This window comes from Thermobia domestica, chromosome 5 (assembly GCF_964235325.1).
Source record: "Thermobia domestica chromosome 5, izTheDome1.hap1.1, whole genome shotgun sequence".
Taxonomy (NCBI): domain Eukaryota; kingdom Metazoa; phylum Arthropoda; class Insecta; order Zygentoma; family Lepismatidae; genus Thermobia; species Thermobia domestica.
The window spans coordinates 283,305,309-283,329,769 of NC_137458.1; the positions used below are offsets into that span (position 1 = coordinate 283,305,309).

Here is a 24,461-nt window from a genome sequence, read left to right on the forward strand (position 1 = left end):
TACAATCTTGTTTTGATAGCGTAAGTAAGAAGTTATTCACACACTGTTAGCCTTGTTGAAAAATACAGGGAAGACGGATATATATCACAAGGTGTGCTAATTCTGCAACATTGTTCATACATCAGTAATTATACACTACATGCGTTCATTTTACAAGAGTATTATATATATATATATATATATATATATATATATATATATATATATATATATATATATATATATATCCTAGAATTACATGAACATGCATTAATAATTATAAATATGAATATACATAAGTTAAGTACTTCTCTTTAAATGTATAATGCACAATAATGGAAGACAACATATACAATATCGATAGTATTAAAAATAAAATATCTGTGCTATAATACTCCTGATGGAAACATATAGGCCTAGGTCAAAAACATACTTTCTTCGTAAAAAAATATTCACCAAACTTAACTTTAATAAAGCAAATCATATGCTAAATGTTCAGTTAACCCTTTTTAGCCCGTTGATAATTTTTGGAATCACTAACTTTTTGTAATCATAAATCTAATAATAATTCATGCAGTTTCCCATGTAATCATTACACTCTTCGTTTCGGTCAATCTCATAGGTTGGTACCTGTATTTACTCGCGGTGAAGCGAAACAAAGGATCTAGGACGTGGCATAATTACAACAGGAAATACTGTGAACATATGTTTTTTCCATCATACACAGAAATTCGGGCTGGAAAGCGTTAAGCATTAATTTACCGTCTGTATATGAGTAAACTATTCTAAGAGTTTCCTTTTATGGTAGTTCAATAATTTTTGCTTTTATTTGACACTTCATGTAGGATTCTTTGTTACTACAACATTAGAATGAAGTAACAGAAAATTTTGAAAAAATAGATACATAAGAGTAATACAATATAAGGCTACAAAGAATATTGTCAAGAAAACATTCGAATATGTTTAGATTTATACGAACCAGGAAGTGTAGAATATGGTATTGTTGATTTAACCGAAGTATCCATAACCACCGTAACCAGCATGAAGATTAGGTCCAATCCGCTTCACAATTGCGTTGAATCCGTTGATGGCATCAGCACCATAGGTAACAACCCTAACACTGCCGTCTGATTCTAGCAGACTGTATTGCCCCTTTACAAGAGGGCCATCACGGAATTCAACTTGATTTTTGTGGTCTCCTGTTAGCTTGTCACTCACGGCATATCCAAATTGATACCTTGGGTACGCCTGTAAAATTAAAAAAAAAAAAAACTCTTAATATAGTTATAACTAATCTATTGACTCTATGAAATTATAGTACGTTGGGTACACCAAAAAATGTTGCACTTTTGATTCGAATATGCCACTTTCAGTGGTCAAAGTTTATCTCAAAATGTAACATTTGAGCCGAAGCTCCACTTCGAAATCCATGCGGAACACCAAAATGGCCACCATGAGCCACGATATTCCATTTTTTAAGTAGCTATTGGTTCAACACTCCTCATCCGAATTTAATGATTACTACTGGATTCTCTTATGAATGAAACAATCTTTCAACTTCATAATCGAGCATGTCCGTATGGCATGTGAGAAAACGGAAATTTGGGGAATATTGGAAAATTTATCAAGAAAAAACACCTTTTTTGAAGTTTGGGGTCACCAAGATTGACCTCAGGGAAAAGTGCGCAATCACTTTGTACCCCGAAATGTACATCTATTTATTGGTAATGTTTTTGCCAAATATGAGTATGATATATTAAATATAGCAACGTGGGAAAATATTTCCCAATCCTATCTGAAATTAGAAAATATTTACCAATGGGGAACATTGCGATTTAAAATTCCTTGAGCGAGTACAATCCATCCTAATTTTATGATTCATACGCCATTTCGTCAGAATGATGGAATGTTTCAAATGCAATATTGTCTATGACTCCATGACGTACAAAAAAGAGAAGATAATGCTCCTGAATTTACTGAGAGTTAAATCTTATGGAGTTATTCAAGCTATTTAAGAAGTTCACTAAACTCTTTTGTATCTTATATACTAATTTTCCGATTTAGATGTTCTCAGAGCAGCTCCAGGTTTAACTACGCAACCCTAACATACCACAAAAATTCAAGGGAATATTGTTAATGCTTCTTGCAAACATCATTCTGATATCTTATAACGTCTTGAAAAAACACCGAAAGTTCTTGTTAAGATGCAATTTTTCTGTCCTTATACATTCAACTTAATAGTGAAGACTTTGTACACTGCGACTTTTTGAAGTAAAAAAGAAACTTTCTAAGGTGGTTGACGGAGAAATATTATGGTCTTTGTAATAGAGTAAAACAGTGAACTTATCCAGAACTTGAAGAATCTCGTCAGAAATAGATTGCTGTAGTAGGGATTGCTTGGAAGGCTTCAGTAGCTTTAGGGAATGGTTTCTACATTTTCGAGACAGTCTGTTTCCCTTTCATTGCAAACCAGGACGTTATATGTGTTTCAGTAAATGCTTGGAAGCCATTCAATGCGAAACTTTTATGTTCATTCATACTTTCAAACATATTATTAATGCTCACGAATCTCTGATATTTTCTAAAACCAAAGATAATTCACATGTCCTGAAGTCCAGCAGTATGAAAAGTGTGAAAAAGGATATCGCCAAAACAATTAAGTTAATATTCACTGTATAGATCATAATTTTATAGACTCCATGCTCAACTCTATATTCAGCGTGGAGAACTGCCGTCAGCTTTCTCCTGTTGCCTGAATTGTACTCCAGCAATTGAAGTTTCATCCGGTCGAGATGAACAAATGATGCCATCAATCTCAGTATTGATATAAACCCAATGATAATTTAAAATGCATGTTTTCTAAGTAACTTGAAGAGCTCTGCCTTATTCTGATCACAGCAGAGGAAATCATTAAACATTTTTGGTAATGCATTTCATTATGCAGCTTGGTGACGAAATCCAACTCCTCTCTTATCTCTCACATGTTTGTTCAGGCAAGTTTTCGAGTACGTGTCCCATGAAATGTGTATTCTGTTTGCACAGAATCTCTCAGAATCATTATTTTTTTATTTTTGAATTCCGTAAATAAAACGTTGGTGATGTTTTGGGAGGAAGAGCATGTGCCAGTGCTGCCTCATCTTAAATGAGTATATCACTTAATTATCTGAATCCTGGTGGATCAACAGCTTCTTCCAAGATTTTAAGTAGCTGAGACTTCTGACATGATTGCAGAACACCATTTGATGACCGCAAAGGTCGAGTACTAGTATTCTCATGTTCAAAAGAAGTCCTAATCCAAGTTTCTGTTTTAACTTACAACGAAAGCCCTAGGAAGAAGCTCTACATCATTTTTCAAGTCAGAAATTGTGGGAAAGGAAACTTTCTTCTAGTGAAGCCAAATATCTAAATCCGATTTTGTTTTAGAGGACCAAATACACTCACTGTTGTCTCGTTACTCAAACGTGTTTTCATATAGTTATTGTACAGTTGCAAGGCTTTATTCTCCTACAAAGATGGCTTTTCTCTATCAATCACCTTAGGAAGTTTCTTTTTACTTCAAAAAGTAGCAGTCTACAAAGTGCTCCAACAACAAAAGAGACACTAAGGAAACACTGACTTCATTCAGAGGTAGAGGTTTCAAAATTGAAGAAATACAAGAGCATATTATCTTTGGAAGGTGAAACTTTTTTTTATATAAATTCCTTACTTTGTATAAATAGACAAATGAAGAAGAATGTTAGAAAATTCGCATCTAAGAATCAATTACTATATTTTTTCCAGTATATAGACTGATATTTCGCGGCATTCCTTAATTATAATAAATAGACAAATGAAGTAGAATTTTAGAAAAGATATAAAATTCAATTGCTAGAATTTTCTCAGTACATAAAAATAATATCGATGTTTCTGCATCATCATAACTGAAAAACGGTTGAATCGTTTGAAATGAATTTGATAACTCAGTTATCATTTAGTTTGGGCCACAATTTTATTATGCAACTTCCTTTAAAAGAAATATCACAACGAGTACAAAATGCATAAACAAAAAATACGATCTTAAGAGTTCTTCATGTTAAATATTAAAAAACAAAAGTAACTAAATGAAATTTTTCAGGTTCCACGTTTATGCCATTTGGGGTAAGGGAGACGATGACTAAATCAAGTGAATGATGATGGAACAATTGGTGAAGTTACAAAATAGGTCGAAATGTGAGTACCGCAGAGGTTGTCCGCCATAGACTTACTTGGCCGGGATTGAACCAGGGATCCCATGCACAAGAGGAAAATGTTTTACCACTGAACCACCGTGACCCTCTATTAAAAATTGAATATTGGTGATACCTGTGCTCTAGCTTTTTCAAAATTCCGGAAGAGAGTAAAAATTGTATATTATTTCTTAATGTCTAAAAATAATGTCGACATCTCTGTCATGACATGAAAATGACTGAAGTCAATTTGCAAACATAGTAGGATACATATATCTGGTTCGAGGAATTTCATCATGACATTTTCATTAACATAAGCATATATATTCTAATTAAAATTGGGGTTTCCAAATGTAATACAAAATAAGAGTACCTCATGATAGCCTAAACCAGGGCGCAAAATTTCCGGTCGTCAGGTCGCCATTGGCGTCTAGAAATTTAAAGCTGGCGACCAGTATTTAGTTGGAATGGTTTCTGTCTGAACTTAAAGGGCTGCGCAGTTTCTGTTTTGCACGAAACCAATTGTCACTGAGTGAGAAAAAACGGAATGTGAAGTCTTTCTTTGTCAAACCAAAGGCCTTTTTTGGGGGAGGGGGAATCCTCATAATTTCTACGTAAGAAATACTGGCGACCATCATTTTTGGAATGGCGAGTGCGTCTGACCTTGAAATTTTGCCCTGGTCTAAACCATTTTTCAAAAACTTCACTTCTAAAGATGTATGCGAAGATTTATACATTTCGTTTCTTTTTTCTTTAGATGTATATTGGATAAGTGATTCAATCGCTTAGAATGAATTTTGCAACGTAGTTACCACAATCAACTTCTTTGTTTTATCATTTTACTTTGATTGAAATACCTTTCATAAAACGAGGTACGTTTTATTCAGAAATTAATGACTTCTTGTTAGAATCAATTTTTGAATATAGTTATTACTTCAGATGCCTGAATTTTTCTCATTTTACTTTCAGTCAAAAATGCATTATAAATTGTGATGGGGAAAGGAATTTGAAATGAAACTGTCAAATATCATGTCCCATTATTCTTGTGCAGGGAACGTGCATTTCAGCCGTATAAAAAATTTCAAAGCAAAGATTTAATACATTGTTATCAGAAACTAATTGCATCAGATTGAAATGTCAATGAAAGTGTTATGGATATACCTGTTGTACGTTAAACAGGATAGAACGGAGGCGTCTGTTGAAGAAGATATTTCTGATGTAAAATTAGATATATATCCGACTTCAAACGATGCCACATTATTGCTGCCATCAAGGAACTAACTTTAATATATCGTACATGATATCTATAGTACTGCTACTGAGCATTCTTATGTTTGATGTGAGAAATATTACATTACAAATATAATTGGTTGATACTTCAATTATTTATCCATATAAAAGTAAGTGAGTACTCCAACCATTATGTAGCATCCTCGTGTGTTATGGTTTGCGTACTTGCCATCAGCGCGGGATATAGTGTTCGATTCCCAGTAAGATCACACAGTGGCGGCGGTTGGACGTTAAAAGTGAGGGGGCAAGACATGATCTGAATCTTTGTATATAAATGTTAGTGAGTTCCTGGTTGTTTCTAACACTTTGTTTGACGAAAGGTTGTATAACTAATAGAATACTATCTTTTATAGTTAAAATACCGTATATTGTATTTCATATTTTATTAAGTAAATTGACAAGAGCAACGCAGTTGGTACTTGCAATTTGTACTCTTAAACAACGAAAGTGTAAGAAGAGATTTGATTTCTTGCTCATGAATATTTTAAAATTCTGTCTGGAAAATTGTGTGATCATATTATTTAATAATGAATTTGCAAAACAAATAAATAGAAAGGATAATATTAATCATAGTAATGAATAATGATGCTTGTTTTGCAAAAGTTATATTGAAACTGGGGATTAATGAAAAACTAAATATTTAATTCCACACATGCTATTAAATGTATGTTATTACTCTTAGAAAATGAAAGGCTGTAAATACTACAAGCATATGCTACGACATTTAAAGAAATATTTGCTTTTGCAAATTCTCGAAACATGTTCGTTGCCATTAGGTGCAGTTTTCACTTTCTTGGAACACATCAAAACACAACAATATTTAGAATCAATACACACTTCAGTTATACAAAATAACCTTAAAACCTAGAATTATGCTGAATGTACTAAATTTAATTGTGTACTCGTACACTCCTAAACACAACACTTCACTCGTATATTACACTACAAAACAATGGAAAATGTAGAAGTTTGTTTCTTATCAAGCTCTTTTTAATCAATATTTCTTACTTTAGAAAGAAGAAAAGACATTTTAGGAACTCTCAATTTTTGTGCAATTAAAGAATAACTTGTGAAATACTTTTCTTTTCCTAATGTTCTCTCAATTACTTTCAAAGCGGCTGACTAACATATCAAGCCCTTGTAAGAAGAAGTGAAAGTATGCTGGAATTGTGCTCCAGTAGGTTATTTTTGGGGGTTATTTTCTGTGGAAATTAAAACGCAATTCCTGTAGTTTTCTTTACTCCACGGGAAGACAACCAATACGTATTCATGCAACGGCAAATATTATATAGCATCATTTTTTCTATGAACCAGTAACACATACAAAATCTTTACATTTCCAAATGAAACTATATACATTAATGGGTTAGTTACAAAAGTGCGGGGACAACTGCCCCCCTTTTCCCCCTCTAATCACCGCCCATGAGATCACATATAATTTGGGTGAAAGTGACGTTCCATGAGTTTAATCAACCAACCCACCCAATCCTCACTTTTAGATAGGAATATAATTTAAAAAATACTTACGTAGTAGTCAATAGCTCCAATAGCTATTGTTGAAGCAATTGCAGCAAAGAGAGCGAACAGAGCCTAAACGAAAGAAGAACAACCATCAGCCTATTTCTTTTACTTCAAATACTTGTTTAAAGCAAGAAAAATTTACTAAAACATTTTTTATGAATATACATTCACATGTGTATAATCTTAGTGGATTTCAGTATATCGTAAATGTACACATATGATAATAGAATACATAAATAACATATTTCTCGTAACAAAGTTTCTATCAATCGACTGTAAAGAGCCTTCCACTGTTGAAAAAAAACTTGTCCAATGGCTGGATTTTTTAAACCAAATTTGCCGACTAATCTCCTACAACTGTGTAGCTTTGCTTAACAACATTTGAGACAAATTGGGAAAATATAGAGGGTCTTTCCTATATTTTTTATTTTACAAATTATTGGACAGCTGCTTTGTTCGGGGGTTGTGCACACGGAAACATACACAATAAACATGCCTGTAACTTTTTATCAATCGCACGTATCTTAAAACTATTGCTACCATTGTTTTTCTGCTTAAATTCTAGCCCCAAATCAAGTATCATATTGCCCTATTCCTGCTTACAAACCTTGACCTGCATTCAAGATGGCGGATTTTAAGATGGCTGCCGTCAAGGTTCACCTTACCGTACGACTTCCCCTTAGGTATAGTATGTAACCACATAGTTGCTATTGACTTTTCATTATTAACAGGCAATTTACAAGGGGCGGTACTGAACGTATTGTGCAATTGTCGACATGGATACGCGACATTTCAATCTGTCATTTCGGTTAATTCCTCTTTAAAAACCCAAATGCTTTCTTGTATGCGGTTTGTTTGTGGGACTACCTTCCTCTGAGTGAAATTTTACGGTAGGTTTCTATATGAGCTCACTGATACTTCCCCTGTTAGTTTTGGAATATTTCTTTCGTAAAAAAAGTTCAGTGAAAGAATGAATAAAATAAATTCAGATTAAAATTAAATTTTAATCTATAATATTATTAAAACTATAAGAATCCAATATAAAAACCGTAAGTTATAAGGCTACCATTTCCGGTTTGAATAGATGGCTAAGAGTAGAGATTAGCTACTAAATTTGTGCTCATAATTACTAAATTTTTACACTATATTATCATCATAAATGTGATGAATGTGAGAAAGAATTTATGTTGACAGCTCTCAGAACAGCAATAATAAGATACAGAGAATTATTATTATTATTATTATTATTATTATTATTTTGAAAATAAGAATTCAGCTTCCAAAGATTATCAGCAGTATACATTCTATTTCACCAATTAATACCAGATGAAGTATACTACCGTGCTAAGCAAAGAGTGGCGTATCTACACTATACCTGAAATTGAGAAAACGAGCATAAAATTTTTTGCACTTGACGCTTCAAGTATTCTAGTCTCTTTTTTTTTTTTTTAAAAAAATGTAGCACTCTAATATAAAAGGTTTTTTTAAAAAAATTAAAGTTAGCAAAATGGAAATTAAGTCTGAAGGCATTATCACTGCATTCTTTCTGTACAATTGATGCCTTTTCTAAGAAGGTACGGCAATTTCTGTGGCTATATAAGCGTTACCGTTATAGTTACGGCTTTTTGCGCCACGCCAATGGAAAGAGCTGGTTCGAATTAGTAAGGGTTGATATTCAGCTCATTTTTCAAACTTTTGTCAGATACGGCACTCTTGCTTAGCACGGCAGTATAAGTCTACCACATTCAGTTTCAACACTAATTTTCACAGAATAAAACACGGTCAGGTATTTTCTATAATGATCCAGGGTCCCGAGAACAAATTTAATTCTTGTACGGTTAGCGCCTTTGGAGTGGGAGAAAGGGGTTCGGTTCCCGGCGGGAGCTTCTGTGGTTCGAATTCCACGTTAATCAGTAGGTCCACGTCTCACAAAGCCTCGCTGCTGAAAGGGGCACTGAAATAAAATCAACAATTAATTCTTATATTTCCAGTCTAAATATCCTATTTGTAAAGAGTAAAATCTTTAATAGATATTTTCAAATGATTTATTAATGTGGATTCATAGTTCCAAGAGCAGGTTAAATTTCAGCCCTTTTTCATATATTAAAACAGAGAGTGTTGTAGGTTTAATTACATCCTGCTTCAATATTAAATCTTCGTAAGATCAAATACAGTAAGATATAGCGAAAAATATTCTTGAGATGTGTTCACTGTTCCCAGAACCAAAATCTCCTAAATTATCTCAGTGTAGTTGAAACCAGAAGTAGTAAGATTTAACCTAGCCTGGTTACAGTATTGATCCCTAAAGTTTGGATGTCTTGTATATTTCTTTTGTATATCGAAACTTAGTTTCTTTTAAGGGCCGCATGATCAAGGTAAGACAACATATCATAAGAATATTAGAGAAAGCTATTGACAACATTACTAGCCCTTTTAAGATTTATGGTAACATTTGTTACCATGAGTAGTATCGTCATTGAAAGCTTATTTAAGTTCTATAACAGATATTAATGCCGGGGTTTTTATTGGTCAAGTCAAGGATGGACAAAAGAACACCTGAGATGCGTTTTGGAAGCGGATGGTCAACTGGGGGTGGAGAGGCATGACTTTTTTTTTAAAGGCAAATTTCAAATTCTCTTACGCCTTAAGTTTTCAAAATAGCAGATTGAAACTTTGCATACGGATTGTGTGCACATTTGAGTATTTATCAATTTTTTGAGCCCCTACGTGAACCCGAGCCCGAGCTAGAGAGGCGCAATTATTCCGAGTTGATGGTTTTTCAGAAAAAAAACCGTTTTTTTTATTTCTCCGATTTACGTGTATGATACAGACATGCAAGTGGTACCGATGGAAAGAGCTTATTATACTGAATAAAATGGCATTTGAACTATGCCTCTACGTCAAACAGGTTAAATTGTAATGACGCAGTAAATTTAATATATATTAGTAATTTAATATATAATATTTGATATATAATATTTAATATATAATATATGATATTTAATATATTAATAATTTAATATATCTAATATTTAATGCATTGTGTGTGTGTGTGTGTGTGTGTGTGTGTATAAAATGGGTCACCTTCAGACTTTCAAAAATTTGTCTCGATCTTAGTTTGCAAGATACAAGATTGAAATTTTGCACATGTGTTGTGTACATAAGTACATATTTTTCAAAAGAATTCAGATCCCTACGTGGACCCAAGCCCGGGACAGAGGGGGCACAAACATTTTGGATTTAAAAAAAAACAATCCCGGTTTCCACTATTTTCTCGTTTTTGATGTATAATACGGACAAGCGAGTGATATCGTTGGAAAGGGTGCTCTATTCTAAAAAAAAAGGAGAAGAAAAAACGAGTTATGAGCCATGATACTACGACAAATGGTAAAGCAGCAGCAGCTGTTTGAGTGAAAGTCTAAAATTTATCGTGGAAAGTGGAAATCGTAAAAGGGCTAGTAAATATTATCCACGCTTGTATAAATTTCTATTTACGTGTTTTTTGTTACTAATTTTAGAATACTGAATCCAATGAGGGGGCATGATTGCTAATTGAAAGAGCGCTTACCTCTGGTGCGTTGGGCTTCTGGTTTAAGTAAGTTTGTGGTGGACAATATTGTGTCCGTGGGTTTTCTAGGGGTACTTCCGTCCCCTCTCAATTCTCATTCCACCAATTTTCTATCATCATCATTCATTATCTTAACCGTCTGTCTCCCTTAGCCTAAAGGGCATTATCGTGAGACGTTAAACTGAACTATATTTAAACATGCTAGTACATGTCGTCCCTAGAAAATTGGTATCAAATATAGGATATAAATATAAAAATATCCCATCTTTGAGATATTTTCTCTCATTACCCCATGTTGAATATGTTGAAAAATAGTTCCATTCAGAGTTATAAATAGTACCATAGTTCTATTAAGATGGATCTCGCAGAAATATGAATACAAAGTAGAAACCGAATCCAGTTGGCTAAAGATAAAAGCCACTGGATAGTTTTTGTGAACTCGGCCTAGAATATCCGGTAGGGTGTGCAGAAAACGGCCGATATAACATTTTTTTTATTTTTTTTTTTTTTAGAAAATTAAGATTGAGTATCGCGCAAAAGTTGTAAAATGTTATATTATGTTTCCTCACCAAAACAGAGCCGGATTAAAAGATATTTAACCGGGCCCCGGGGGCCCTAAAGAACTTTAATGTTGAAAAAATAGTGTGAGTAGTGAAAATATTATTGATTTTTTTTTTAGAAAGTTAAGTTTGAGTACCATGCAAAAGTTGTATTATATTATGTTACGTTTCTTCACCAAAATAGAGCCGGATAAAAAGATATTAGCCGGGCTCCGGGGGCCCGAAAGAACGCTAATGAAGAAAAAAGTAGCGAGCAATGAAAATACTATTAAAATAAATTTTCAGAAAGTTAAGTTTCAGTACCGTGCAAAAATTGTATAATCTTACGTTTCTTCACAGAAACAGAACAGGAATAAAAGTTATTTAATCGGGCCTCGGGGGCCCCAAAGAACGTTAATTTAAAAAAAAGTTGCGAATAGTGAAAATATTATTGAAATAATTTTTTTAGAAAGTTAAGTTTGAGTACCATGCAAAAGTTGCATAATATTATGTTATGTTTCTTCACCAAATTAGAGCCGGATAAAAAGATATTAACCGGGCCCCGGGGGCCCGAAGGAACGCTATTTTTTTTTAAAAAAAAAGAGTACAATGAAAATATTATTAAAATATATTTTCAGAAAGTTGTTTCAGTACTGTGCAAAAATTATTATTATTATAGTCGTGTACAATGTTGTAGGTAAATATATATTTTCTATAAACAAAACTGATATTCTGTATAGAAGACACAACAATCTTTCAAAAGTTCAAGTTTCTAAAATCTGTGCAAAAATTGTATAATGTTACCCGTTTCTTCACAGAAACTGATCAGGATTAAAAGTTATTTAACCGGGCCCCGGGGGCCCCAAAGAACGTTAATTTTGAAAAAAAATAGTTGCGAGTAGTGAAAATATTATTGATATATATATATATATATATATATATATATATATATATATATATATATATATATATATTTTAGAAAGTTTAGTTTGACTACCATGCAAAAGTTGTATAATATTATGTTATGTTTCTTCACCAAAATATAGCCGGATAAAAAGATATTAACCGGGCCCCGGGGGCCCGAAAGAACGCTAATTTTTTAAAAAACGAGTGCAATGAAAATATTATTAAAATATATTTTCAGAAAGTTAAGTTTCAGTACCGTACGAAAATTGTGTAATGTTACGTTTCTTCACAGAAACAGACCCGGAATAAAAGTTACTTAACCGGGCCCCGGGGCCCTAAAGAACGTTCATTTTTTTTAAAAAAAAGAATAGATATTTGTAAATAGTGAAAATATTATTGAAATATAGTTTTTTTAGGAAGTTAATTTTGAGTACCGTGCAAAATTTATAATGTCATGTTTCCTAGGCAAAACAGAGCCGGATAAAAAGATATTTAACCGGGCCGCGGGAGCCCGAAAGAACGTTAATGCTGAAAAATATGGTTGTGAGCAGTGAAAATATTATTGAAATATTTGTTTTAAGAAAATTAAGTTTGATTACCGTGCAAAAGTTGTATAATGCTATGTTTCTTCCCAAAAAAAGAGGCAGATAAAAATATTTCACTAGGCCCTGCGGGTCCGAAAACTGTTTTTTTGTTTTGTTTTGCTTTTTTAAATATATACCATTATTTTAAGTATGCATAGACAATTCGTTAGGATTCGTAATACGTTAAGTTGACCGCAGGATTTTAAATGTTCTGATCTGATGTGCAGCTCTTCGTCTAATTGGTGCTTAGTAGATATAATTGTACGCACACAAATACATAAGGTAAGGTTGAAAAATTGACTAACAAACACCAAACCAGCCCAGAACTCACCACGTGAAGGTGGCTACACAGCGAGTTCCTGAAACCCACCCTCCTCTTACTTATAGCTCTTTAGTTGCATCTTGAAACAAAATATTGAGATTTAGGTCCGAAGCTTGGTAGATACTTTCGTGCTTCCAGTTTTGCGCGAATATAACCGTCTCGTGCAACACTACTGCATACTTCTGAAGAAGATTCTGTTACTATCTTCATACACCTCTCCAAAGCCTGTGTGTGGAAGGGGAATGTGACAAACTGTGAAACCTCCTCTTTGCACAACCATTTCGGTTAGTTCTTCTGTTGATACGTTAGCCGAAATTAGAGGTTTCGTTACTATTACTTCTGACCAAACGATCAAATCGATATAATCCACATATTCTTCAGTGGTTTGCCTACTGCAATTCCCAATTAGAACTATAGTTTGGTATTTTAGGCCATCAAAATAGAGACCCTTAAAATTAGTAGCTTTACACTGTAGACGGTTTCTTTTTTCTTTATCTCTTTCTGGTTTCCTACGGATTTGGTTTTTATCTACTACCTTGTCTTAGTTTTGTTCAGCAAATTCATATCGTCTAAAACAGCGGATACAATTTTAGCAGCCGACTTATTCGAGACACCTGTTAAATCTTTTGCGGTACTCATTTGTTTAGGGCTCACTATTGTTTATTTAGGTTTACTTTAGATTTTATTTCCTAAATGATAGCTCCATGCGAACTCTTCATCGTCTGAATTCGGGGTGAAAGAGCTTAATGTATGTTCAAAGTGCGGAGATTGAGGCTAACGATTATAACCCTTTTGTAATTGGTACCGCAGCATCATAATCGATCTGTATGTCATGCTTTCTTTTGAGCCTATGGGTTTCTGCTTTATCTACGTTGCAAATCGTCATTTGTCTCTGGTTTCTCTGATCTAATATGAACTCCCACTCCAAAACCGGTATTTAATTTGATTTATCACACTTACAGGTTAATTTGTCGCAGCATTTACAAGAGAAAATATCAAATAACTTCTGAGCACCGTTCATAAATTTCTTAATTTGGCTCTTAATGGGGTTAATGATCGTTTTGCATTTTGAGTTGTAATTCAAAATCATATCCCTAATTCGAAGGCAAGACAATACAGGAAGAGAGGCTCGCAGCCATATCATTTCTAGTTTATTTGAATTCAGCAATGTAAACGCCGCCTTCGGAAAGCCAGTGTTGTGCATTTTGCATCCAGATGCGAAAAAGTGATATTCTCTTAAAGTTTGAGAGTTCTGAGCTGGGCTCAACACGAAGGGTTTTCGTGTGTTAATATGGTAGCTATGAAAGTTAGTTAAGCTCTTAATAGTTATTTGCGTATATTAAAACCATGTATTTCATGTTTTATCTATTAATAGTATTGTCTGGTAAAATGTTCTTATTACCTAAAACCACTTTATTTGAACAAAAAATTAGGCACTTTAGGGCCACGGGGGCCCGGTTAAATATTGTTTTAAAATCACCATACTTGACATTTCTTTATTTCGTACCAATCCACAACTTTTGATAACTACTCAATCCTGAATATCTGAAAAAAAATTTTTTTTTCGTCCCACCCTAATATCCGGGTTCCATTGGCCATAGAGTTAGTTATAGTTCCATTGAATTCAGCATTCTTAAATTTAAAAAAAATAATTGGAAATATATCTACGCGTGGACACTTTTACTATTGCATAAACGGTATATCTTGCTTATTTTTTTCGTGACTTTACTGACAGATATATTTAAAAATGGTTTTATTGTATTAAGTATCCTCAAATTAGTATAAACCAGTTGAGAATGCTCCAAGAGCACTGCCAGAACGAAATTAAAAAGAATGGAGAGATGGATCGGGACAGATAACTGTCATTGTTTTTACATGTAAAAGTATTTCTCGCAAAATATTATCTCTCTATGAGCTACGGTTCCCGTGATACGGCTTCTTAAATCTCGAAAAATTCGAAAATTTTGGGCAATATCTAAGGAACGGTAGGCAGTTGGTCAATAGCCACCGGTTTCTATGTGGTACCAAAATATTCACCATCCTCTTAGGTATCAATCAACACCAATATGATCTATATATGACTTACGATTCCTGAGATATGGCTCCATAAATTTCTCGAAATTCGAACTTTTTGACCAAAATGTGAGGAATGGTGGTCAGTTAGCCTGCTGTCAGTTGGCCAACGACTACCGGTTACTATTTAGTAACAAAATGTGCACCGTCCCTTAGGTATTGATCAACACCAATATGATTTCTCTATGACGTACGATTCCCGAGATTTGACTCCTTAAATCTCGAGAAATTAAAAAAAATCGGCCAATATCTGAGCAACGGTGGCCAGTTGGTCAGTAGCCACCGGTTAATATTTGGTACCAAAATGCCAACCATCCTCTTAAATATTGATCAACACCAAAATGATCTCTCTATGACTTACGGTTCCCGTGACATGGCTCCTTAATTCTCTGGAAACCGGCCATTTTTGGCCAATATCTCGGGAACGGTAAGAGTGATGTAAAAAATTTAATGAATTTCTCAGGTAGATACTGCATCGAATGCAGGGTTCAAAATTGGAAAATCGCAAATAATAGACAGACGGACAGACAGAGACACACAGACAGAGAGAATTGAGTAACAAACTTTTTAAGTTCGTTGAAGATAACTATCTCTGTCATCTTCCTCTTCGTTTTTTAAAAATATTTCCATAATCATTTGCTTATTATTTATTATCATACAACTAAGCATAATATAACCGTAAAACATTAAGGAAAATATTTAAAGACGTTTTAATGCATTGCAGGAATTTATACTTTTATTGTTATATTTTTACGTTTACTTGCGAAAGAAACTATGTTAATTTTCCTTAAATTCATATTAATTCGAAATAGAGCATACAAATCGCACAATCTGCTCTTAATTCTAACACTCAAAACAACATATGAGTTAAGCTAACTCAGTAACACACTGAGCACTGCTATGTGATAATAGTAAAAGACACAATCATATAGCCTTGCTCATTGTGTTGTTGTGTTAGTTTAATAATATGGAAACAAAGCCTGCTAGAATAGTAATAGTACATATGAGTACACATAATGTCAGAAACCTTTACTTCTTTTTTAATGTGAATAAAATTCTACAAACAATATTCAAAGAAACGTTAACAGAATTTAGAACTTATAACATTGAAAGGGAAAATCACTGGCGCAATTCATTGTAAAATATATATATATCAAAAATTCACGCCACTTCTAGAGTATAATTATATCACAAATTGAATATGCAGTGACACACATACTTGCAGCAAGTATCAATTTTTGCTGGCGTTGCAAATTGTTAGCACTGAATATTCCGTGTTTTATTTATTATTTATTTATTTACTCTTAATTTACAGAATTTTATTAGCGCAGATTTATGACGCTGTTTCTACGAGGGTCATTCCGAAATTAATGCCTCGTATTTTTTTGTATTGACTCTGTATGCCAGTGCCAGATGTCGTTGGTGTAGTACTAATGCTTGAATCTTCTTCTTTTATTTGCAACTGGTGTGTTTCAAAATGAAACCTGATATGGACGTGCGTAGAAAACAACAATGTGTGATTGAATTCCTCTTTGCTGAAGGAATTGCGCCGATTGATATCCACCGACGCTTGGTAAAGGTTTATGGAGACGATACAATAGACGTGAGCTATGTCAGACGATGGGTACGACATTTTCAAGGTGGTGAAAAGGGTGCTCATGACAAGCCACGGCCCCGTCGACCCAGCACAGCTGTCATCCCTCGCAATGAAGAGCGTTTTTGATCAACTTATCCCTGCTGATCGTCGGATAACGACCAGAAAATTGTGTACAAAGCTAAGTGTGGCGAGCCTTTTCAAGACTCGGAAGCTGTTGTCAAAGCTGTAAAGAAGTGGTTATCCTCAGCTGGTTCCGATTTTTACAAGCGCGGCATGTAGGCTCTGGTTCATCGTTGGCAAAAGTCCGTAATGAATGGTGGGATCTATGTGGAAAAATTTAGATTACTAAATTACAAAATTTCAGCTACAGCTCATAGTCTGTAGCTGAAATATTGGTCTGTTTAGCTCTGCTGTTGTTATTTATGCAGGCATTACTTCGGAACGACCCTTGTATATAATATGACTTCTTGCCTCTCCCTTTGGTTTAGTGGCTAACGCGTATCCTTGGTGAACGGATCCCAGGTTCGATTCTCAGTGGAGAATATTGTAATTTGGACGCAGTACGGCTGTTCAGCTTCCACCTTAAACTGTAAGTCTGTCGTATAGCTTCAAAGGTGAAAAGTTACGCTACACTTAAACAAAAGACAACAACAAAAGAAAATTCTTGAAATCAAAGGAAGTTAAAATATAATGTGTAATATAAAATACTTACCACAAAAATCTTCATATTTGGAGCTGAATAACTTAGTACCAATCACGTTGGGAAGAGAACACTGATGCTGTAATCCGTAATATGCTTAATTTATATACTAACGCCGAAACGGAAGAGAAACAGAACATCCATCTGAATGAAAGCTTAATTATTACGTAAGGATGTGACATACTTAACATTACTTTGAAATTCGGATACATTAAGTTACATATTCTTTGAGTTACTTAATTTTGTTAATTAACAGAAAATATAACAGAAAGAAAATCAATTATAACATTTAAGAGGAAGTCAACGGAGGAAATGTATCCACATTTTATGATTTAACTTGAAGTTTTAAAGAAGAGAAAGTTTGCCAACCTGTATCTGCGTTACTTGTGTAAGGAAAACACTATTCCAAATGAAAATGCAAGAGTTAATCTTAACTAGGGGCGTAGATAAGGAAAGTCACATGGGAACACTCATAAGCTATTTTTTTTCAATACATTTAGTTATATCATATTTCTTTGCTCTAGCTGTGGTAATCTAGCTTCCGTCAACTAATTTACTTCATACGAGTAAACTATAAGGTAGGACTGTAAGGGCCGGGATATTTAGCCCGGGCCCGGCTCAGACCGAGTCCGAAATATGTTTTGGGATTTAGGCGTGAGCCCCGTCCTAGTTCGAGTAATAATCAAATGAGCCCGAAATAAGAACGAATTACAAAAACTTAGCTAATAATTAACGAAAAATTATATATTTATTTACAGCAAGTAGAAGTTTAATTCTGCAATTGTGCTTTAAAAGTTCTCCAAATAGAACGGTCCATTAAATATCGTTGCACAGTATATTACAAATTTAGACCCGAAAATGCCTAAAGAAAAGTGGTTGCATATTTAAAAATTAACGGCACGAGCCCGGCCCGGGCCCGTGCAGACCTCTACTTTCCAGGGCCGTATGTATGTTAAATATCAAAAGTCTTTGTCTTTAATTCTGTAAATAGCCTTCGGTTCTAAAAGAGATGCTAAACTTCAATCCATCCTGTTTGTATACATGTGTGCACGTAAGTACATAAGAACATATGAAAAAAAAAAAACTGTAGAAACTGTTTCTGATTTGTATACTATTTTTGATCTGTAGAAACAGTAAATTGTTTTAAATTTGTTCTTACAGAAACATTCCTAATTCAGTGGATGGCATAAAAATTGAAAAGAAGTTGAGTGGTTAGTTCATACATATTTGTAGTTTATTTTATTTGTAGGTATTCAGATTTTTTAATACTGAATCTTGATTCTTATTCAAAGCAACAATTAGTTGAAAGCTTCATACGAAAAAGAATCAAATAAAACCGTCGTTAATTTCCTTCCACTATTTTAATACCTTGTTTGTTGTAAATTATTTTCTACTTAGTCCTCTCCCAGTTCAATGCATTTATACCATCAGTTAGGAAATGCTTCGACCCCGCGTAAGAAAAAAAAGTTTCGATCGACGCTGTAGCCACTTATGCACCAATAATTGGACGTCTTTATCAGACTTTAACTTCTGTCCTTCGAAGTGCTCCTTAATGGGCCAAAAATAGGGAAATCTGATGGTGACAAATCTGCGATGTGTGGTAGATGTGGGAGATACTTGAAACGTAGGTCAACGATGGCTTTCATGGTTGCACGAGCAGAATGAGAACGGGCGTTATGTTGTTGAAGCAAAACATCTGTGCTGAGCGACCTTCTTAGCTTTCTGCGTATTGCTGGCTTCAGACGGTTCTTAAGAAGGTCAGTGTAGGTGGCACTTCTCACTGTGGTACGTCGAGGCATGTAGTCTTCCAGAATAGGACCATTCTTGTTTCAGAATAAAGTCAATATGACTCTCCCCGCAAAGGGCTTTCTGCCAAACTTTTTTGGTTTCAGCGAAGAATAATGCCACCATCCTTTAGTAGCACGTTTCGTCTCTGCTTCAAAATGAAGCACCCAACTTTTATTCCCGGTAACAATGTGATATAGAAAGTCTTCACCCTCCTCCCTTCTTAGCAGCTCTTGATATATGTCAACCCCACCATCTTTCAGTTTCTGCGTCCGTTGTCGAAGAACCCACCTGCGACACACTTTTCTGTAGCGGAGTTCGTCATGTTGTACTGAACCGAAGCTCATATTCAGAAAGGATGCCATTTCAGTCAGGGTGACACACCGATTTCCCTGAGTAAGCAGTACTGTCATAGACTGCTGTAGGTATGGAATCTTCTTTAAAACTTGATGAGCCTGGTCCAGACGGAGAGCATCAGTCAACAAAGTTTTACCTTCTGTGAATTTCTTTTATCATTCTTAGACTTGCCGCTGTGACCAACAGGTGTCTGCATACTTTGTCTTCGTTCTCCAATGAATATCGACCGATTTCACACCTTCACTCCATAAAAATCCTCCTTGGTGCAACTGCGTAGTTTTGCTGCCATATTGAATCAGCCTTTAATCAGCTCCAACCACAGCTACCGGCAGTACTTCTTACTACCAGCTCTGAAAGACATAAAGGACTGTGTCTAGGAATTTACAAACGCCTAAAAAAGAAAAAAAACAATAATGTTACTTCCGTGTGTTCATTTGATTCTCCCTCGTATATTAGAGAAATATCATCTCTTTGCTAATTGACATTTTACCTATTATTAATTAAACAACTTTATTTCGATCACCCCAGTAGGAAGAGTATCAATTCTCGAAGAGTAACAAGATTATCAATTTTGCTTCAATAAATTCTTGTTGATATCTTTAATATATTACGTTTCACATAAGATCAAATAAATATATTATCTCCAAATTCACTTCTAAAATACATGTTACTTTTATCTAATTAACTGTTCATGATTAAAATTCTAGTTTGGTTGTACGGGTACAGAAGAGTAAAATCAATGACATTACACAAGGTCTTCGAGAAATAGTGGGGTTTCTTGTAGCTGTTGTGCAGGAGTGCTGACATTTTGTTTGGAAACGCATCTTATTCAATGCAAAAACAAAGGTAGTGATACCAGGATCCACTATATTGCAATAAAAAGAAACATGGTACAGGGGTTTATCAACAATATTTTTCTAAGTTTGCATCACTCACAACACGACAAACTTCAGGCGATAATCAATTTCACATCAAGCCCAGTTAACCATGTCTGGCGTAAAATTACCCTTGGTGATTCTTCCTCTCAGGTAGTTTGCATTACCAATTTTAACATGGCACGCGATGTTGCTGATAAAACGCCAAAAGAAAAATAAAATCGAATAGTTTGAGATCAGGGGTGCTTGAGAGCCAAGGAATTGGTTCTGGACGTCCAATCCAATGATATTCGAAAGGAACATTGAAAGCACATGAAATAACTAACGTAATCAGCGAGTTCCCATCATCCTGGAATATAATTTTAAAGGTAGCTGATTCCATTGCTTTGATTTGCGAGGAAACAAATTGTTCATGCTGTAAATGGTGCCATGAAAACAGCATACAGTACACATTGTTTCAGTATAGTGGATTCTAGTAGCGCAGCATTTGTTTTTGGATTAAATAAACTACATGAGTTGGAAACGTAAAGATGTATCATTCAACCATCCGCATGCCATCGGTCCACGAAACAACGCCCTATCATCATTATCTAGCGAACTGGCTAATTCTACGTAATAAGAAATTATGCGCCATTTTAAGAAATTGCTATTCATGTATTGAAAATAAAAAGATATTAAAGAATAGAGGTGTGCAGTTTCTAATAACTCTACACGAAAATTTAATTCCATTTATATTTATATTGCTCAGCTTTTGTTTCGTTTTTTGAATATCTCCTTTTGCGAGGTAATTGCTAGTGACGCTTAATTTTATCGAATACGCAAGAATAATTAATTAAGAGGTACCATTCATGCTGTTCAGGCATTCACAATTCATGTAAATTTGTATACATGCATGATGTTTGAATAGATCTACCAACTGTTACCACACTTACTACTACTATGATAGTGACTACTAGTGAGAAGGCCACAAGTGTAACAAATTCGATGTCAGAAGCACCACTGAATAATGTAGTGGAAAAGTCAATTTCTCTTGTAGAGTTCAATAGATAGTGAGAAGAGCACAAAATTACGTAAACGTTATCATCAATAGAATATAATTTTAGTTACATGTAAAATAGGGAAAATTCTGTTTATACATACTTCTCTTTCAAAGACAAAGGAATACGGCTATGGTTTACAGTGTTGTAGGTACGATTCTTGGTGTTTGAGACTTGGTGAATATATTACAGTGGTTGGATTCCACCTTAAACTGAAATTGTAAGTCCCATATTGCTTCGGTTTTGAGGGAAAACCTCCAAGTGTTCGAAGCTAGATACATCAGAAATAAGTACCTCACAAAACATAACAAGAGGAACACAACAATACACCAAACTGAAAACCTCCCAACGTACAAAGTTGTGGAACAGAGCTTTTGATGTCAAGCCGAACCTCTCCCTGGTCGAGCTCAGGCATAAAATATAGTAATCAACGCGTAATACTATGCAATCTATGCATGGTGAGTTAGTAATTCTGAAGCAGAACTTTCGCTTTACTTTTAGTACGTAGATGTCCAGTTCCCCCTGAAGAGCCCGGGGCATCACTGAAGTTAATGGGCAGAAGGGGGGAAACAGCAAGATGAAGGCAAACCTTACGTTTGTGGACAATCTTGATCATCCTGGCAAAATGTGAAATGACACTTGTTACCTAATATTACAGAATAATATATTTAGTTAATTAATATAATATATACCAGCATACTTGAAAATAGGACCTCATTTGGTACAATTAGAACATTCTGTGTAGAGAAATATATTTTTGATATTGCTCTGCGTTACCAACACAGATTGCATATCTTTAACGTGCTCATCTGTACAAAATTAGTAATTTCTGTTCAAAGAACAAAAATAGTTTTATCGAGAATAGTTTTTACAGAGCGAGCCACTTCACAAAATACAATTTGCTTTCGAGTTCCTTGTAAGCTATTTTATTATTAAATCGAATTGTTTTTGTGGTATATATTCAAATTTTTTTTTTTTAAAAAAAGTAGTTTCTTACTGTGTATTCAAGGAATAAAAAATCGTACAGAAAGTTTAATTAAAGCTCGTCACAATATAACAAATATCATTACTGACATTAAAGGAATCACTGCTGTTTTAATTAAAGAATATCATTTCCATCTTATCACGTTTTCCACCTTATCTGATTTTATATCAGTTTGGAGTGAAACATGATGTTTTTACTTTCTACTTCTTTTTTTTGGTGTTTGTTATTAGACTTCTAAACGATGCTGTGCATAAGGGTCGGAAGTTTTAAAGAACGACTACTTGCGTCCGTCGACAGCTATCACAGCGAAAACGATAAATTCTAAAGTTTTTTTTTTTTTTTGCATTAGGGTCAGCAATCAAACAATATATTTCACCTCCTCCACTTACCTTCTATTCAAATTGAAAGTTCTTTAAATTATCTTTTCTGGTTTCAACGTTGAAGACCATAACATGAAAAGGGTAATGCATAGAAGAGAAATGGACTTCTGGAATCGGTTCACAGTCTGAAAAGGCGATTCTATATACATCTGCATTTCTCTACTAGAAGATAAATTTGTAGAAGTTTACTATTATTACCAGTTTTAATATTGATCTTCATAGAACACAAACGGTTGGAGTCCCGGGTTCGATTCCCAGTAGGAACTAATTGTCGGAAAAATGTACAAGATTTTTCAGGTCGGTCATCTGAGTGAGGTTTTCCAGGGTTCTCCTCATTTACATCAGGAAAATGCCAGATAGTAACTGATGTAAAGGTCCCAGGCTGCTTGTTTCCTTCCCCATTTCTATTACCACCCACATTCCCAGAGTGGGAAAATCGCCGGGGAACGCTATCCCTCATAAGTGTGACGGGCTAACATGGCCATAGATGCCGAAAACCCAAAACTCCAAACCTAATCTTAAAACGTTAAGAGATGGCGACAAACGATTTTTTTTTCAGAATCGGTTCAAAGTCACAACACTAGGTTCCATCTGCAACTCTAAATCTCAATTCAATTCGAAATTGATAGAAACTAAGCATTTCCGGTTTCAGCATTGACGGATATTTGAAAAATGATAAGACAAGGAAGGAATGGATTTACTCAGCGTTCCTAGGATATGTTTTATTTTCTCCGTAAACAATATTTTCAAAGAAGAAGTGCTACAAATTAACAATTTCCGGTTTCAACCTTTATGAACATGGAACAAAAGACAATAGATAACTACAAGAAGTTTTCTGGAATCGGTTTAGCGTCTTTAGGGAAACATTCTGTCTTTATCCTTACATATCTCTGCCAAACTTGTAAGTGGTAGAGACTTTCCAGTTCTTCCGATTTCAATATTGATCTCCATACAGCAGAAACTGTAAAAGATTCCTTAATTGACAGTCCAGGTGTTTGTCACGAAAATCAATTCTGTTCTATCTAAAACCACAGATGGTAACTAAACATAAATACAAGCTACAGACAAGTGGCTGTTCTCCTGGAAGAGAACGGATTTTGATTTGACCATCGATGTGATAACCCACGCAGTATTTGTTTTTGTTCATGTATGTTAAAATCTCTTTTAATTGTGTCACAATTTTCACCCTTAGCTGTTGTACTAACCTTGACAATCTGGAAACTGGATAGAAATTCTTGTTCTTTCATTTCACATTAAAAATGCTCTTCTCACTTGAAACATTCAGAACAGAATTAAGACTATTGGTTAGTGCATTATTTGTGCTCATTTGTGAGTGAAAGCGCTTTGTTTATACTTCATTAGATATATAAAAATATATAGTGGGTGGAGGCCCCACTTGAAACACTAACCATAAGAATAGCGTTATTCGCTAATGCATTCCCTGTGCACAAAATCTCATTGTTTATGCTTTTACACTTGCGAACATACAGCATAAAAACTGAAAGTACACTGGAAAGTGGATACAAATTCTTTTTGTTTTTCCGGATAAATGGTTTGAACAGCACCCGTCCCTTCACACATACACATACAGTTCAATTATTAGCATAGGGTTAGTGTTATTCATAAGTGTATAGTTTGAGAGCAGAATCACTACGCTTGCACTTCATTAGTACTTGGGATATAGAAAAAGTGGTGCTTGGATACTGGATTTCCCCTGAAGCTTATTACTTCTTGAAACACAAAGAACAAATTAAAATT

At 34.5% G+C, this 24,461-nt stretch overlaps 1 protein-coding gene across 1 annotated transcript; it reads right to left on the reverse strand.

Moving 5' to 3' along the window:
* Nucleotides 1-297: 297 nt before the first annotated feature.
* LOC145684883 (cuticle protein 19-like) lies at nt 298-17,337 on the reverse strand. The gene is made up of 3 exons (XM_081757235.1): nt 17,297-17,337; nt 7,002-7,064; nt 298-1,227 (listed from the first exon to the last, which is right to left on the reverse strand). Exons 1-3 carry the CDS (start codon nt 17,309-17,311, stop codon nt 988-990), a joined length of 318 nt encoding a protein of 105 aa, XP_081613361.1. The 5' UTR covers nt 17,312-17,337; the 3' UTR covers nt 298-987.
* Nucleotides 17,338-24,461: the final 7,124 nt, after the last annotated feature.

What these genes read in the sequence shown, in the direction of transcription:
- LOC145684883 (XM_081757235.1), bottom strand. An exon ending in TTGGAGCTATTGACTACTAC is followed by an intron (nt 1,228 to 7,001) that starts GTAAGTATTTTT and finishes TTAATTTTACAG; the next exon opens with GCGTACCCAAGGTATCAATT.